Source organism: Mchenga conophoros, linkage group LG22 (assembly GCF_057382185.1).
Source record: "Mchenga conophoros isolate Kocher_MC1m ecotype Shallow Benthic linkage group LG22, M_conophoros_male_GT1.1, whole genome shotgun sequence".
Lineage (NCBI taxonomy): Eukaryota > Metazoa > Chordata > Actinopteri > Cichliformes > Cichlidae > Mchenga > Mchenga conophoros.
Window position 1 is genome coordinate 25,523,797 of NC_140546.1, and position 16,867 is coordinate 25,540,663.

The 16,867-nt window shown below is 38.3% G+C and overlaps 1 protein-coding gene across 3 annotated transcripts in view; it reads right to left on the reverse strand.

The window, feature by feature from the left end:
* csmd2 (CUB and Sushi multiple domains 2) overlaps positions 1-16,867 on the reverse strand; it is a 288,003-nt gene that overhangs the window by 139,226 nt on the left and 131,910 nt on the right. For all 3 annotated transcript variants that reach the window (XM_085261294.1, XM_085261295.1, XM_085261293.1), the window contains 4 exons: positions 10,333-10,445; positions 8,220-8,297; positions 4,308-4,395; positions 3,290-3,414 (listed from right to left, as the gene is read on the reverse strand). In XM_085261294.1, coding sequence (XP_085117420.1) covers positions 3,290-3,414; positions 4,308-4,395; positions 8,220-8,297; positions 10,333-10,445 — 404 coding nt within the window. The remainder of the gene's footprint in view (positions 1-3,289; positions 3,415-4,307; positions 4,396-8,219; positions 8,298-10,332; positions 10,446-16,867) is intronic.

The window sequence follows — 16,867 nt, forward strand, 5'->3', positions numbered from 1 at the left end:
CTTGTCTTTTGTGCACTACTTTTCTTGTTTTTAGTTGTATTTTAGATTTATTTTAACTAAAAAACGAGAACAGATTCAGTCTTTTTGCTACAGAGGCTAAATATACAATTTAAGATTGGTTCATTTACAGTTACATATAGACAAAAATGAAATAAAACTTTCATTTTGCATTGTGTGTATTTAATAGTTAACTGTTTTTTTAAAAATGTTGTACAAATAAGGTGTCTGAGCCCCATTTTTCTATTCTCCTACAGATATTCTCCTTTTTAATTCAGTCCAGCTGCTGCTAACAGCTGTGGTTGTGATTGTATAGGACAAGTGCATTTGTACAGCTCGAGCATATTTCCTTCCATTTTACATGCATAACTATACTGGATGGATGTTAGGCTTAGAGCACCGCTAAAATACAGGTGACCTACTTTGGATATTGCGCCTCAACACATCCTGTGTAGTCACAGATGAAGCACTATTGACGCTGTTGCTCCTCCGCCAAAGTGCTGCATGCTCTGCCTCTTGCACGAGCACAGGAGGCGAGCAGCACTTTGAAAAGATGAAGATGTTTGGCAAGTGATTGGTAACGATAACGTGATAAAAAAATTAACATGAAATTAAAAACCACCGTTGCGACAAACTCCAGGGCTCCCTCTGAATACTCGACTTGATTTAGTGTGGCAGTATGAAAAAAGCAGACTAATGAAAGACTCAATAAAACACGTTAATCAGAGTTTTACCAAAGGTCTAAAGATATACTGGAGTAAGACTCTTTTTATAAATACTGTCATCTTCTGTAAATAACACATTAAGGAAAACAAACTTGATGATTTCATACTTAAATAAAATAACGAAATGCGACGAGTGCTGCATATCTACAGGGAACACTGTCAAATAAATGCAAACAACTAATTATGAATCAAATAGCACAATTAGATATTCTGACTGAAAAGAGTAGATGAGCAGTTAGCATACCAAGCATCAGAGTACAAGGTGACTTTCCTACCCGAGGGTGACTGCTTAACACAACTATTAAACACCCTTCAAACTGAAGTACTTTAAGAAAACAGTGTGTACGTGTGTACATATGTGAAGGGGAACCTGAAAGTACTTGAAAGAGCTTTAGCCAACTACCCAGATTTTAATGAATTGTGTCTAAGCGAGGTCCTTTGGGTGCTCAAGCCCCACTCCGTGGCTCCATGCTCCACCCCTCTCACCAAATCACCCCTATTAAAATTTTAAAAGAACTTTGGCGAAGTTAAGGGGTGAGTAGAGTAATTAATATGAGTTGTGCTGACAGTGAGGGTGACCTTAACGAAAATAATACAGCAGGAAGTCTACTGAAGCCATCACATTCTCTCCAATTTCTTTTTTTTTTAATCACAGGGATCATTATGTCTGATACATCCTACTCTGTGTACTTTGCGAGAGACATGAAAGTGCAGTGGGCTAAGCGGCAATCAAATCTGCAACGGAAAAAGAACCGCAGCTTGGTGTGCGCAGGAAAGGAGGTACGAATGAAAAGGGAACCATGAATTTTTTATAAAGTGAATGAATCTGCACCCAGAGATGAAGTTTTTTCCTGTGCTAATGATAGTGCTGTTCAATTTAATGATGACTAATGCTAATTTAGGATACAGATCTTCAATTATTCCTAGATGATGTTTAATCTTTATTTAAACATGGGGAGCCAGAACAATGGCACGGTCCCAAAGGTTAAATGAGGACGATCGAAAGGGCAGTTACACTGACTGACTGTCGATGTAACGTCAATGTCTCTTTACACACACGCAGATAAAGAAAGCCAATTTTTCTTCTGACTGATGAGAAAGAAATATATACCCACTTTTAATACAACTTTTTAATTTAATGTTTTTGAAGCAACTATGAAATGACATGCAGCTTTCCCATTTAGACGCCACGTCTTAGGTTGTTTCGAGAATCCTTAGACTTTGTGGCGTAAAAGGTCTAGTGACAAATTAAAGGAAAAACTTTGGTAGCTCTGTTGTGCTGTGTGAGGCATTTTGCTGGCATTGTTCTGTTCAGCCACTGCAAATCAATATTCTCTATCTTATGATGAAACATTTTTATCTTATTTTCTGGGAATGAAGACGCACTGAATGTTCATGAAAAAGATGTGAATCATCTCCTATGCCTTTCACAGCCACCGGATCATCACTCAATTGACCACGTGAGAGAGATTTTGTACGCTTTAGATGCACAGCTATCATTAAAACATAAAATGCGGAAATATCTGTGAAAGAATGGTACAGTTCAATATTGATTCAAAAACAGTTCTGACCCTGTCTGTGTATTGCCCGTAAGATACTTTCCATACCGGCATAAACCTACTCAAAGTCAGGGGCGTAATTTCCAGGCGGGTTAGGGGAGTTATGACCCCCCCCCCCAATAATCAGACCCAACCAATATAACCTCCCAATAAAAATAAGAATTATCTTCCATAAATAGGCTGTTTTTTCTTTACTCATTTCAGGTATTACTAGCAAAATAGTTGCATGTTTATTCATATGGGTATTTACCCCCCCCCCCCCCCCCCAATGTTCAGCACAAAGTTACGCCAAAGCAAAGCTGAGATTTTTATCGTAGATTATAATTTATAAGATTATAATTTATCTTAGAATAAAAACAAACTCAAAGCAACTAAAGGCTGGAGACACCTTGAATTAATGAAATATTCCCAATTTCACAGTTTGCTTTTATATTTACAGGAACAGTAACAGATTTAAATATATATATATATATATATATATATATATATATATATATATATATATATATATATATATATATATATATATATATATGATGGTAGATTCAAGTTACATAAACAATGTTTCAATAAACGTATACCCATCATTGATTGCCAAATTAATTCTCATCAAGTCATCTTATTGAGTGCTGCATGTGAGATGAAAAATGAGGGTAACACAAGCAGGAAATATATATATATATATATATATAAGATCTCTGATCCCTTCCCCGGCCTGTCACAAAATGGCCACAGGTTAGGAAAACATGATTGATGGACAGCACTTTGCCAGCATGGCTAAACAACAGGAAGCGAGAGAACGCCGGCCAAAGGTCAAAGTCAGGCCAGTCACAACATAATAGTGAATACTGAATCATGATACGGAGAGACCGAGCACCTATACAAAATGACAGCAGACTTGCCCACAAAAGCGACTTGAGCACTTGAGTATGAAATATAAATAGAGGTCACACTGAGTCTACCTCCATTACACAGGTGAAAAGATGAACAAGACACGTCAATCCTTACCTCTGCAGATGGGCCGATCGTCACTCCAGCCTACGTAGCTGTCTGTCACTCTGAGACAAGTGATGCTCTTCGAGCCCTGCAGTTCATAACCCTCGTCACAGGAGAAATGCACTGTGGCTCCTCGCCTGCAGTTAGGTTGCACACAGAAAAAAACACACAAAAAAGCACGTCAGCACCACAAACCCTCCTGGTGCAATTCACCATTCAGCAGTGGGTTTGCAGATGAGGTATGAATATAAAGAAGAAAAGTTTAGTGGGAAAAAATACACATTTGTTTTGCCTTTCCGCCTGTGATTTCCCATAGCGAGAGATGGATGTTACCCATTTGTCTGTGTTATCGCTGACCACTGATAGGGAAAATGGCTCAGACAGGAACAAAACTCCATGATCCCACTGGTAACATTTGTTTCTCTGTGCACATTTCTCTATTTGGTTTGGTTTCTGGGGCTGTCTATGGTGTGGCATCAGGGAATATGGTGGGTGCATGCTGGAGAACAATAGATGATTTGGTTTAGATGATTTAAATTCAATTCAATAAACTTCGTGAAGCTAAAACATTAATAAAGATCTAGGAGACTGAAATAAGGATAAGTCTGAATTTTGAAAAAGGCATGATTAGCACTGCAGTCCTAATATTGCAACGTTCTCTGACTAATGTAGATTGTTTCATTATTAAAACAGTAAATTTTACTGACAAACTAAATTGAGAGAAAAGAGGAAAAAACTCATAATTTAAAGAACCACTGAAATCAGAGAACTGGATTACATTTTTTGTACAAGCCATATAAATTTCTAGTGTAGGGAATAAAGACAGAGATAAAGCCTATTAGGGTCAACTCATGACTTTAAGGACAGTAAATAACAGAGATGAGAGTCTTTGCTAACCAAAACCTATTTTCTATGATGGCATTGTCTCAGTCAGACAGCTCTTCTTCAGGAAATGTTAACCTATTCATCTGCAGATAAAGTTATATTTTCTCTGAATATACTGATGTACCTGCTGGTTTCTGTTTTTTACCTGAAGTCAGAACCTTTTCTTTTTCCTCGATCTGGAATCCCAGGATCCGGACACATGTTGTGGCCCTGTGCTACACCCATCTGAGACACTGACAGGCAAAGACAGAGATAAAACATTAAAAAGATTCTGACAAAATCACAGGAATGTACAAAAATGTAGCAAGTGTCAGTGAAATTAGTTACTCAGCAACAAATATGCTTATCATTTGAAAATAAATGTTATCCTTGTCCACGGTTCTTAAATTGTCTCAATGGGTGCAAAACTGGAAAGTGAAGTGTAACAAGGGGTCAAGTAAACATAGTGAGCTGGGAGAACCCTGACTGAGCAGGATGGGTCAAAGTTCTGCTGGGTCCACTGAGCGTGACACCTGCTCATTGGCCAGACTCCAGGTCTGTGGCAACGCGGGACAGAATTTCCAACAAAGGTGAAAAAGGCTATGTTAATAGATTATTGTTAATCTTAAGTTATAACTGTTTAATAAACAGGAGGACAACAATGTTAAAAAGTCAGGGAAATTAAGCCTGTATGTAAATATGTGCTTAAATGTCAGGCTTATGCACATTGCACATAATGCTTTTAATCTTATCCAATTAAAAATAAATCATTAAACAAATACGCTATAAACTATAAAGAGTCAATGCAAAATCTGAGCAGTAAGCCAGAAAAAATCAAAGATTAAAGAATAAATAAGTAACACTTGAAATTTAAATGAAAAATCTAAAAGAGGTTGAAGCTATGTTAAAGTATAACAAATACCAAGAATGCTGCAGTTATTTATGTTACAGTTCTGTGAGAAAAAAATGAAATATTTTGAACTTTATTTACCATAATGCTTGGTTTTTAAATACATACTCCCAGCAGTCAAAAAATGTAGAAATGCAAAGTGAAGTACAGTAAGGTAAATTAATACAAATTGAAACATAAGGGTTAAAAGCAGTGTGGGAGAAAGAAGTGGATAAAACAACAGTAAATGGCCTTGAGGCAGTATTGAAATTACCACCTCAAGGCTCCTCTTTTGTTCAACAGGTTGTTATTAGATCCTTAAACATCCATCTCTGTGTCACTCTACACAGGTGACTCATAGCTGTCACGTTGCTAACGTTACAGATATTTGAAGAAAGCGAAATCGGTTGTCGCATAGTGAAATCCAACACACGATGAGAGGAAGAAATGGCAAAGAAAACACGGCCAATGCAGTTACTGCTCTCCATTTGCAATGTGAAGTACATCTCTAGCACAGACTGTGTGTCTTTTTTGGCTATGGCACTTTTGACAGTCAGCAGTCACTCTTGTTTTTCTGGCCAAAGTGTAGTGCAAGAGAGAAACCTTAAAATGACTTTGATGATGTGAGACAGGCGTCTTCTCAAAAGCCTGACAGATTAGCTGATGAAACAATAAAGTAGGTTTGCCACTGATGGAATTCAAGCAGCATATTCCGAGTGTCTATATGCTTTCTGGTATTACACCTTGAGTCACTTGTGTTAGCTTGTAGCTGAGCTGATGGACACTTGTCAAGAAATTCCTACATGTTATTATATTAAAAGTAGTGCTGTCAGCGTTAAACTTGTTAAAATGACTTTACTGCCATAACCGCATCAATGCTGCAAATCTCCGTTAGCAAGTTAACGCGGATCGCCCCGTGTGTGGGGCAGCACGGCGCTAACATGTTAATGAGCTAACCGCGCTAATCTGCTTAGATGTGCAAAGGTTTCAGCTGAAGGCACTATATGCATCTCCTTGCTGGTGCAAAAATATAATTTAATACCTGACAAAATCGGGTTATCTTTGGCATATTTCAGCTTATCGTGATTCAACTTTGATCGTCTGTAGACAACGGTGCTTGATCCCATGAGTTAGGTGCTTGAACGATTCATAGGCCAATGTGAGATGACTTCATAAAGATAACACAGAAAATGAGTTAAAAAGCAGCCAATGTTCAAAGAAAAAACTTAAAAGAGCTTCAGAAAGCCTGGAAAGTTTGTTTTTTTTTCAAGACCAAATTACAAGTCTGGATCCTTGGAAGCAAAATATGGAATTGAACTATTAGGGTGGCTCGTGACTTTCTCATCCTTACAAATTTCTTTGGTAACACCTAACAGTTTATACAAGTAAGTAATTATGAACAGCAATAACTTACTTACTAAACTAATACGTAGTACTAGCCCGTTAGTGAATGATAAAAAATACTCGAGAGAATTTCATCTAAAGGTTACAAATGGGCGTAAGGCGTTTGAACATAGTGGACTGCACAGCTGTGTCAGCATATCCACAGCATATCCATTCATCTTCTGGGAGGAATGTTTAGCGGTTATTTACATTAATTCAAAAGACATTTAGCATATAGGCCTAAGAAAAGAGGCGGCGAGGCAGAACCTGAAAACTTAACAAACAAATTCCAACTTGAACAAAACATCTTAGTGCAGAAGAGAGAAGAGAGTGTGGCTAGCCCAATTTGGAGATGATAAAATGTTGCTCTGTACTCTTCTTTCCTGGACAGATGGAGTCCAGTAACTCCTGAGGACACTTTTGCAGCAACAACTGGTCATACATATAACTTGTCAGCTTTCACAGCAGGCAGCCAATAGATTTCTCTTTCCACAAACAGCGTTAATATATAACAGCCTTCCGAGCCTTTTATCTCGAACATGACGTAAAATGAATGACAATCCTATTTTTGTGTTTGTAAGAGAATTTACTATGAACAAACGATTACACATTTAAACACCAGTTAGCATACCTACTTTTTCCATCTGGTTTTGGTTACAGTGCATGTGTCATTCTTTAACTGTGGCCTGAGCTGACATCAATAAAAAGCTCTACAATGTACCCCTGAATTTGCAAACATCAAACCCCAAATAGTCTCCTTTAGTGCATCATTCGATTTTCTTTACGGTTTTCGGTTTCAGAATTATATGACGGAGTAACTTATTCAACCCCGTCTTCATCTCCGCTACAACTAAAAAGATGAACAGCACAGCTCTCTATAGCACTCCAGGCCAAAAACAGTCGGATATAAAATCGCGCTTTATGGACAAGACCTTGAGCAGTATTAGGTGACATTTTTAATAAGTTTCAGGTCAAACTCTGACACGGAGGGGGCAGTAAAAACTTACATCTATTCCACTTTTTCTGTAACATTTAATTACAGTTTTAAAAAATGTTTGATGAGTGGAACCTGGGGTAGTAATGAAGTTGAAGGCAGTTAGGTATCCATTGATGCCTGTATTCAAAGCACAGGCTTGCAAGGCTGTGCTTTGTTCCTAATTTTAATGACTGGGCGTAGGCACAAAACTCCCTAAGCATTTCAATCAGGGAATATGTGCTAAAAGATTGCAGGCCTATATTTTTACCTTTGTACTGGGAAAAACAAAAGACTAATGTTGACTAATTGTTTTATTGTTATATTTATCAAGTATTCCCTGTGTCAGATAGCCAAGTACAACAAACAGCCTGGTAGTTGTTGACTACTGTAGACTACCTTTTGCATAAACTAACAGGGAAACTTTTTTTCTGTGTGCTGTGTCAGCCTTTAGTTAAGCTGTCAGTTACTGTTAATGCCTACCTGATCATCAATAACAATGCAGGTTATGTTCAGCATGCCCATGTGCGTGTGAATGTTTTCATAATGTCGTAATAATGCAGTGATGTGAGAAAACAGTGGTGCTGGTGGCGAGGGAGCACTGCCAGCCCTGACTTTACAATCATAAAGACTTTGAAATATTGCTATAAGCTCACCCTTCTTCATCTTAATCTTTCCGATGCCAAATTATAGATGTCCTTTATGATAGATAGACCTAATTCCACACTTGCATATACTGAATACTTGTCCGGGGGACTTAACACAGTGACCAAATATGCAAAAAAATATCTTATGGTTGTAGAAAAAAGGGAAAATTAAGGGCTGTAACTTACACACTGATATCTTGTGGTGGTTGTCTTTGCTGGGCAACATCTTCACACCCCGGGACTTAAGTTCAGTCATCTTCTTCACTGTAGAGAAAACATAGAAGAGAGATTGGAGGGACATGAAAGTGATGCCCACGTAGTTCAAAAAAGGCACTGCAATTATGTTCAAATCAACATTTGCAAATCAATTGTGAAACTAATGAAACACTGTAATGTTAGAGAAAGAAGGTTCTGGTTTTAAGGCTCCTGGTTGTCTTTTCCCTTTGGAGTTTCATGTTCTCCCCGTGCCCATGTGAGCTTCTCCAGCTGCTCCGCCGTTCTCCCGCACCCCTAAGACATGCTTGTTAGGTTGATCGGTGAGTCTAAATTGGACTTGGTGGGAAATGGTGTGGAAGTGGATGTGAGAGAGCGTGTTTGGTTGTCTCGCTGTGTCAGCCCTGTGATAGACTGGCAGCCTGTTCAAGGTACACCACATTTTGCACTGTGTCAGCTGAGAAACGTTAAAGCTCCCACAGCACAAGATGATAATCAGAAAAAATGGATGGATGGATGATAAACTTTTAAATCTAAAAATGACAATAAAACTGAAAAGACCAAGAACACAGATTTATGTTCATTTATAAGAGTCACACCTCTTACAGTGGTTTATATTCAGGAAGCGATTTTGACAATCACCATATTTTTGATTGTGGAAAAAAGGGCTCTTAGCATAACATCACTGTTTCGTTAACAGGATGCAAGGGCATCCGAAAACACTCTTTTCTATACAATAAAAAGATGAAGTTTAAATGGTTTGAGTTTGGTTATAATTGCAACGGAGATTAAAAAAAGGTCATCAGAAACAGGAGACTTGTTTAAATGCATATTTATTCGCCAATTTTCAAAAACACTATCAGTATTATCTGAGCTCCCCTTCACAGTCGTCCTGTTTAATTAGTTTGACGGTCCCTGACAATGGAACTTCACTTGTTTTCCAAATGTGTTTTCATCCCTTCCTCTGATTCAGCTGCAGTTTACTTCAAAGCTTATCTGAGTCATGTGTTAAAAACTCTGTTTATTATGTGTCTAGAAGGGGAAAAAAGTCGGATAAAAAAACTCTTTTATTTGATTTGTTAAACTGATTAAAGAGGAAGAAAGAAAAAGGTATAAGCATATTTCAAGTAAGAAGACTAAGCTTTTAGATGCTGGGTTTGATGTGGTGTGGCTGATTATTTTCCTACATATAAATAAAGGACACAGAAAAATAAATAAGGTAAAAAGGAGGCAATTAAGATATTCAGTGACTTTATCACTCCAACAAGCCACTGCTGTGGAATCATGGGAGTTGTCGTGATGAGAATAATGCATTGAGGGATGGGAACAGTGGCGTGAGTGTTTAATCTAATTAAAGTATTAGTTTAACGCTTCATTCCGATCTTCGAAACATATTTACCTACCACTGAACCTGTAATCCCACTGGCTCCCTTTTCCAAATTCTTCCCTCATTTGTCTCTTCTTCTATCTTATTTTCCTCCATCGCTGATATTTCCAGCAGATGGCTGGAGGTGAGACCCTTAGAGATCACCTCTTTTGGTGGACGAGCTAATCCTTTTCCCCTGCTCATCCCTTCTCAAAGGTGATCCCTGAACCTCTAAGAGTAATGGAACAGGAAATGGATGCCTGGTACAAAAAGGATTTTGTGTTTGTGTGTGTGTGCGCGTGTCCACATGTATGCTTCTGTGCAATTATGTGGCACTCATAATAATGCTCCTGTAATCATCTTTTTTTTCCTTTTTCCTGAAAGCATTCACAACTATTCTGTGGCAAATGGGCTCCAAGAATAGAATAAAATAAGAAAGAAGCTCATGAAGTGTCCAAAATGGCAGAAGTTCACAACTATATTCTGATTATGGCACTAACCAGTCATTTTTCTGGGTCTCCAAAAATATAAAGGATTCTTTGTTGGGATGACCAAGGAAGTATATTAAAATATTAAAATCAAATATCACAGACATGTAGCTACTGACAAAAGGCCTTTTTAGCAAACCTGAACTGAAGACAAAAAGTGGTCTATAATTTATTCAGTAAAATCTCTAATGAGCCTCCCTCTTTAAAATATCAACCGTTCTCATGGTCTTACCTTGGTATTGGGCACTGAAACCTCTTAACTTATGGTTGCCATCTGAAGTAAAGTGCAGTCGAAGCCAGTTCTTGCTGCTAATGATGGGCGAAGGAAGGTTCGGGCCAGTAAACCTGTAGGTAGAGACGGAGAGCTATAGACTTTTGGAGTATTACCACAGTGATTTAACATGCAAATGCAAATGTAGCAGATTGGAAACAGAGGTGATGCATTGCATATCCCAACACTCCTGCACACTGAATTTATTCTAGGTTAAAGGCAAGGTATGAACCAGTAACTCCAGCACCTGCATCGCCACTGATATACTTCTTCAGCATACAAATTCAACTAATGAATCTCTTCTCAACTTCAGATATTTTAAGCTTCTTCTATTTATTTTGTCATATAAATCCCTGCCAACCAAGCGCACATACATACAAACTAAATCCAGTTATATCTGCCAGTGCAAGAAAGTGTCTCTGCCTACAGTGTGCTTCTGTTTTGTGGCATAACGCAATTATGTAATCCATCATGTTACCAATAAAGTCAAGCTCAATGGCAGACAATATATCGCAGAGGCTGGCAGAACCTGTCAGTCTTCCCGGTGATTGTCTTGTTTGTTTATGGTAATTATAGCAATGTTTCAAAATTAATTTGGCCATGACTTGCAGATGTTAAAATGTTACACCTTTAAGATCTATCAAAGGGAGGGTCTGGTACTTAAGGGGAGCTGTAATGTTAACAACTCTTAACAAAACTGTAGCCTGGTAAGAAAAAAATGGGACCGGGAAAGACCAGCACTGACATTAGTGGAGAAAATGCACTCCCTTTATTGCTTTGGAACAGCAATAGTGAATTACACTTCACAAACACTTATAGTGCCTCCTGATCTGTATGCTAATGAGGGCTGTTGCTTACCAAGCACTTCTTCGGTTGTTAAAGCCAAAGCCTTTTGGGGGCACATCATGTTTTATCTTGAGACACACTAACATAAGCATTCACGAGCGCTCCTACACACATACAGTATGAGCACCGACACAGTGAGGGATACATTTGAACAAGGGTTTGCATAATTTCCAATTTCCCTACTGTAAACTGTATATTTTTCCCAGTGATGTCCAGCTCATCTGATCAACCTAGATAAGTGTTTAGAGTAGATACATTCTAAGGTGCACCTCCAACTATCTCTCCCATTAATAGAACTGGATACAACACTTAAGAAAGTAAAAGAAAATTACATCTAAATTTAAACTGAGCAATTAAACCAGATACCATGGGTGGGAATCACTAAAACACCGCTACACAATATTATCACAATACTTCACTCATGATTTTTTTTTAAATATTTTATGATATGATGAGCATTGCAATACAATATGTTGTGATTTATTACCTTTTTCAACTGCCAGTTATGTCCTCAAAGTTAAACTTTGTCAGTCTTCATTTTTTCCAGTAAGATTAATTTTTCTCACGTCAAGCACATTAAAACTGCCACAAAAAATGACATAAATGCTGTCATAAACCACAGTCAGTCTGCTGTTAATATCTTTGCAATAGAATGGAGTCAAGTTGGCAATTGCATGCAATGTGTTTCTGAACATACAGCAAATTAACTGCAATAAATCATCGAAAATCACACATCTGTTGCTGTCGACATAGATAGGAATTCACATTTAACTACTACATCTGCACTTATCAACGTTTCTGTTCTATAAGACTATAACCAGAATACAATCAGCATTAGACCAGCTGAGTAAAGTCTTTTTGAACGGGCTCATCGACAAAGACTCATTTAGAAAGACGTTGTTGGCAGTCTGTTTGCATTTATAAATCTGTTATTTGCAGACCTTCCACAGTCTCTCTGACAGTGACTGTAGTCAGTATCCAAGTTAGACTGCAACTGTTTTCAGAAAGGTTGCGTCCAATCAATTGTCTTGTGGTTGTGAGCGTGCAACACGTATTTTAGATTTGTCAAGCTAAGCATGTCCAGTGTTGGATGTTTTTTTGGCAGAGTCGATTAAATGTAACTTTGCTTGGCTAACATTATCTCAGGATGATGGCGCATGACATGACCGCTCTAGTATTTTATTCTAATTAATAAAATATCAACATTTGGTGTCCTTGTATTGACACAATACTGCCACAGAAAATATTGTGATCCTATGCTGTATTATATGTTTTGCTCCCACCACTACTAGATACCATACTGCAATGGGATCAGCTATTGGATGATCTCATACAGCTTCTTGAAACATGGCATTCAGTTCAATATCAACTACTTAAATACAAAAGGTTTTTGAAAGCATCACTTATGACTGCAACTCAGTTGTGTTGGCAATACCACTTCTTAGAACAGCAATGCATTCCACCTGTGTTGCAAAACTAAATAAAACGCTCATTTTGAGTACCACCAACATTCCAGTAAAGACTCACACAACTAGCTGAAAGAAACGGAGCGCACATAGGGCAAAAACCTGAGCCTGAATATGTTAACAAGTAGCTCAAGTGTTTTGCTTATGCTACAAAATGTTTTCAAGTTCTAGCTCTGACAGGTTTGCCACACCATGCAAGTTGATAGGATTGATTTGTTAGGCTTATTATGTATGGAAACACTAGCTGCCAGAATGCATTGTTCTTCCTACATTGCAGTTTCAGAAATATTCATAATACTCATACTCATAATGTGTATTTTAGCTTATAAAAGACACCATATTAACACGTTAATAAGAAAAAAAAAATTATATCAGAGGGGGTCATATTTAATGCCTAAACAAAGTTAAATCCATGGATATGCCACAAAGCAATTCAATCACATGCCCCGTCCAGTATTATACACACTGGGATTATCTCAGTGGGTTATTCCTTTTCCCTCCTTACACTGTGGTCTAAAGTCTGCATAGAGCAATCAAAATGAGCCTCAACCCTAAAGCTGTGTTTTTTGAGTCTGGCCATAATTTACAACAACAAGTGGGACACCGATAGTGTGTCTGCATGCCTTTGGGGAGGCTTGAAGAGAAGAGGACGGATAACGAATTGAGGGGCCTTATGTTGTGTCTGTCACATGTGCGTTTAAAGCTACACCACTAAGAAGAACACAGAAGATCCAAATCACCACCAGCTCTTAGCACCAGGCTGGGCACTGAAACATTGTGAGTACTAAATTTCATATCAGTGAATTACAGGAAATGAACACCCAACTCACATTTATGCCCAAAGGCCTTCAAATGCCAGATTTAATGTAAATCCTCTATTGTGTTGGAGGTCACTGCACTTACCCAAAACTCCCTTTAGATTTAAATGCAATCAGGTTTAGTTTCATTAGAATGCAACACTAAACCTTAGACTAAAGTAAAAAAAAAAAGAAGCTCTAGCAGAGGATAGCTGGATAGACTGAGAGATTAAGAAATCGATAAATACAGAATGAGGCGTTGACCATAAAAATCATTTCAACCCAAAGTCACACCTGCCTTTCACTGCATGCCCTTTGCTTTGTTCAAAAACTTAATGTTTTAAGTTGAAAGTAGAAGGCAACGCAAAAAGTCCTCATGGAGGTCTCCTCAAGGGTAATGTGGCTACTTCTATAGCTCCTTTTCCCTTCAACCTCTTGCTCTCTGTCCAGCCATATTAGATTTTATGTGGAATTGTCCTGAGAGTGCAGTACTAAATAAGTTTCCATTTCCAGGCCCCAAAGCTCCTGAGTCTGAGTCACTCTTTTGATGATTGTCCAAGAAATGTATTTTGGAGCAAGGCAAGGTGATAGAGGAATCCAGGGGGAGGCAGAGGGGGGTATGTCTTGCACTTAACTGTGGTAACTGTGGGGACTGACCTTCGAACATTACACTGAGACACAGCTGCTCCTGATAAACAGTTTTTTTTTGTTGCTATCTTTTAAATGAATGCTATCAACATTTCTACAAAGCCTGATAAGTTACAGTTTAAATGTATAGGCGACATCCAATTAAAAGGTACCTAAAGGTGCGTATGCATAATGCTGTTGCTTAGACTTGTATTTTCACGATAATATTATGACTGAAGGTCTTAGGAATATGCAGGTCCAGTCAAATCCAATTACAAAACACTAGCACAGAGGTGCTTTCCATATTGATGTGATGTGACTTATTAAATTGTTAATGCCTTTCAAGGTTTCGAACAAAGGTCATCGTCGTCAGGCAATTCAGCAACCTTTTCCAGTGAAATTGATCTTTTTTTTCCTGCTTTATATTCATCGTTTCATGTCATCTGTTTTCTGTTCTTGGGCCAAAGTGTCAAATTGCTCTATGCATAATCAGTAAATGGGCGGAGTTTGGGTGCCAAAGGTCACAAGCTGCACATTAGGATCAAACGCTTTAAAGGGTCTTTCAGTTCATGAATTCGCTCCGCGATATTATCTGATGACCATACATGCGTGCCTGTGTGTGTATGTGTGTGTGAAGAACGTTCCTATTAATTGCACCTACTTAGGCAGATCAATCAGAGCTCTGCTCAGTATGCTGGTCCAGGCACTTATAGCAGACTGGGAGGGGTCACAGTGACTTTACAGCCAAAACTTTCAGCATTTTAATGAGGCTATGTGAATTATAACACAGGTCAGCTTATCCAGATGTATGTGGAAAACACATGCTTGTACCCGCACTTCCAGCTCTGAATACAAGTAGAGATATTGATAAATTCTCTTTCTCCCGCATTGACAGTCACTATACATACTCTAATGCACATTAGAAAATTACATCCATATCTCATCCTGTTGAGGTAAACTAATCAGTGTGGATGTCCCTTAAGTCCAGAATGGTAGTATTAAAGCTCTGGCAGTGGAGCTGTAGCTATGACCTTTATATGTTACTCTGAGCAGATATACTGGTGGTTTAACCGAACCACCCCTGCTCCAAACAACACAGAACCCTCAATGCTGTCCATTCATTTCTTCAAACGGCAAGCACCCAGGCAGTAAAGAACATCAACCTTACACTAGAAGTTAAAGCCAAAGCACAAAGAGAAGCCCTTTGGAGAATTACAGCATGTCTCATGGGTGTGTGCTTAACTGGACTGGAGCGCTCAGTGATAAAAAGGGTGTTGCAGTGTATACCGAAACATTCACTGACCAAGCAAAGCTGCAGACCCATCAGCGCCAACATGCCTAGTTTATCTGAAGATTCCTTGCACCAACACTGTTCCTTTCTCTTCCCTCAGCCCTCATGTAATATTTATGGGCAGACCTCTGGCCCCATCAGAGAGCCTTGTTAAATCTCCTGAGGGATTCTTTTCTTTCTTTTCCCACAACTCATTTTCTACCCTCACATAACATATGATATGGACACTGATTGTAAGAAATTTTCTTTTGGGAAGAACAACGCACTAGCCTTCATCTTTGTTTCCGTCTCCTCACTGTATATTTGCAGATTTTTCATTTTTCAGTCTTATCTGAAAGCGCTCTACAAATCACCTACAGTGTTTAAGTCATTTTACAATTACAAGGTTGGAGATAACGCTAAAACTGCCATTTGACCAAATATCCTGCAGTTCATAACCGGTCGTCAAACACACATTCAAATCCAGCCCGAAATCTGTTTTTCAAAGACAGGAGTAAAAGGCAAGTGTGCTTTTGTTGAGGATGTATTTTTCTAATTTTGGTACCCATGCAAATTAAAAACTCAGTAGCTACTCTGGCATGATGATTTATTTCTTTCATCTAAGAAGAGGGTTATTCAGCAGCCACACAAGCACAAGTGTTAAGCTAGGAAAGTATGAACTCATTTTTCTCCCAGGGGCATGGCACTCACATCAAACAATAGCCTCTTTCACACTGCACAAACTTGGACTAATAATAAGTTTGTGCAGATGTTAACAGGAACTTATCACCCCTGTCTGTTTCTACTGTGAGGTAGGACCGATCCATATGATCAGTTGAGAGCATGCCAAAACAGCATAAAGTTTGAATCTAACTATAGGTCTTAGGGTAATACAGCATGTGATAATCTCCTGAGTTGTGTCCACGGGCAGAAATGTTTCACTTTATTTCATTTTCATGAACACAAACTTGTTCTGAAGAGTCAAAATTAGTCAACATTAGGTAACTCAAGGTCAGAGGAGGTCTAAGTACACCAAAGACTGAACTCCAAATTCCACACTATCAATGACACTTTCCTTTGCACTTTGATTTTATATTTTTATTCACTGTTTAAATAGGTCAAGGCTTTAAAACTTCTCAGTTCAGAGTTACGAGTAGGATACTTCATGTGGCTGAATGTGTCACACCTGCAGTGTGCAGTATGTATGAGGAAGTTGGACTATATCTGTGATAACCCCGTATGATTAATGGATGGAGCTTTCCCAGTACCTGTGATGCTAAAAGAAAATAATGCAGCTGTTATAGAGCACTTTGGTTTAAAGAGTCACAGGTTAATTCACTACACAATCTTATACAGATCTTTTTTATAATATCAGAATTATAATTTCAACTCAATTCAAGTTATTTATACAGTGCTAAATCACAACAACAGTTGCCTCAAGGGGCTCTATATAAGGTGAAGACCCAACAATTATACAAAGAAAACTGAGA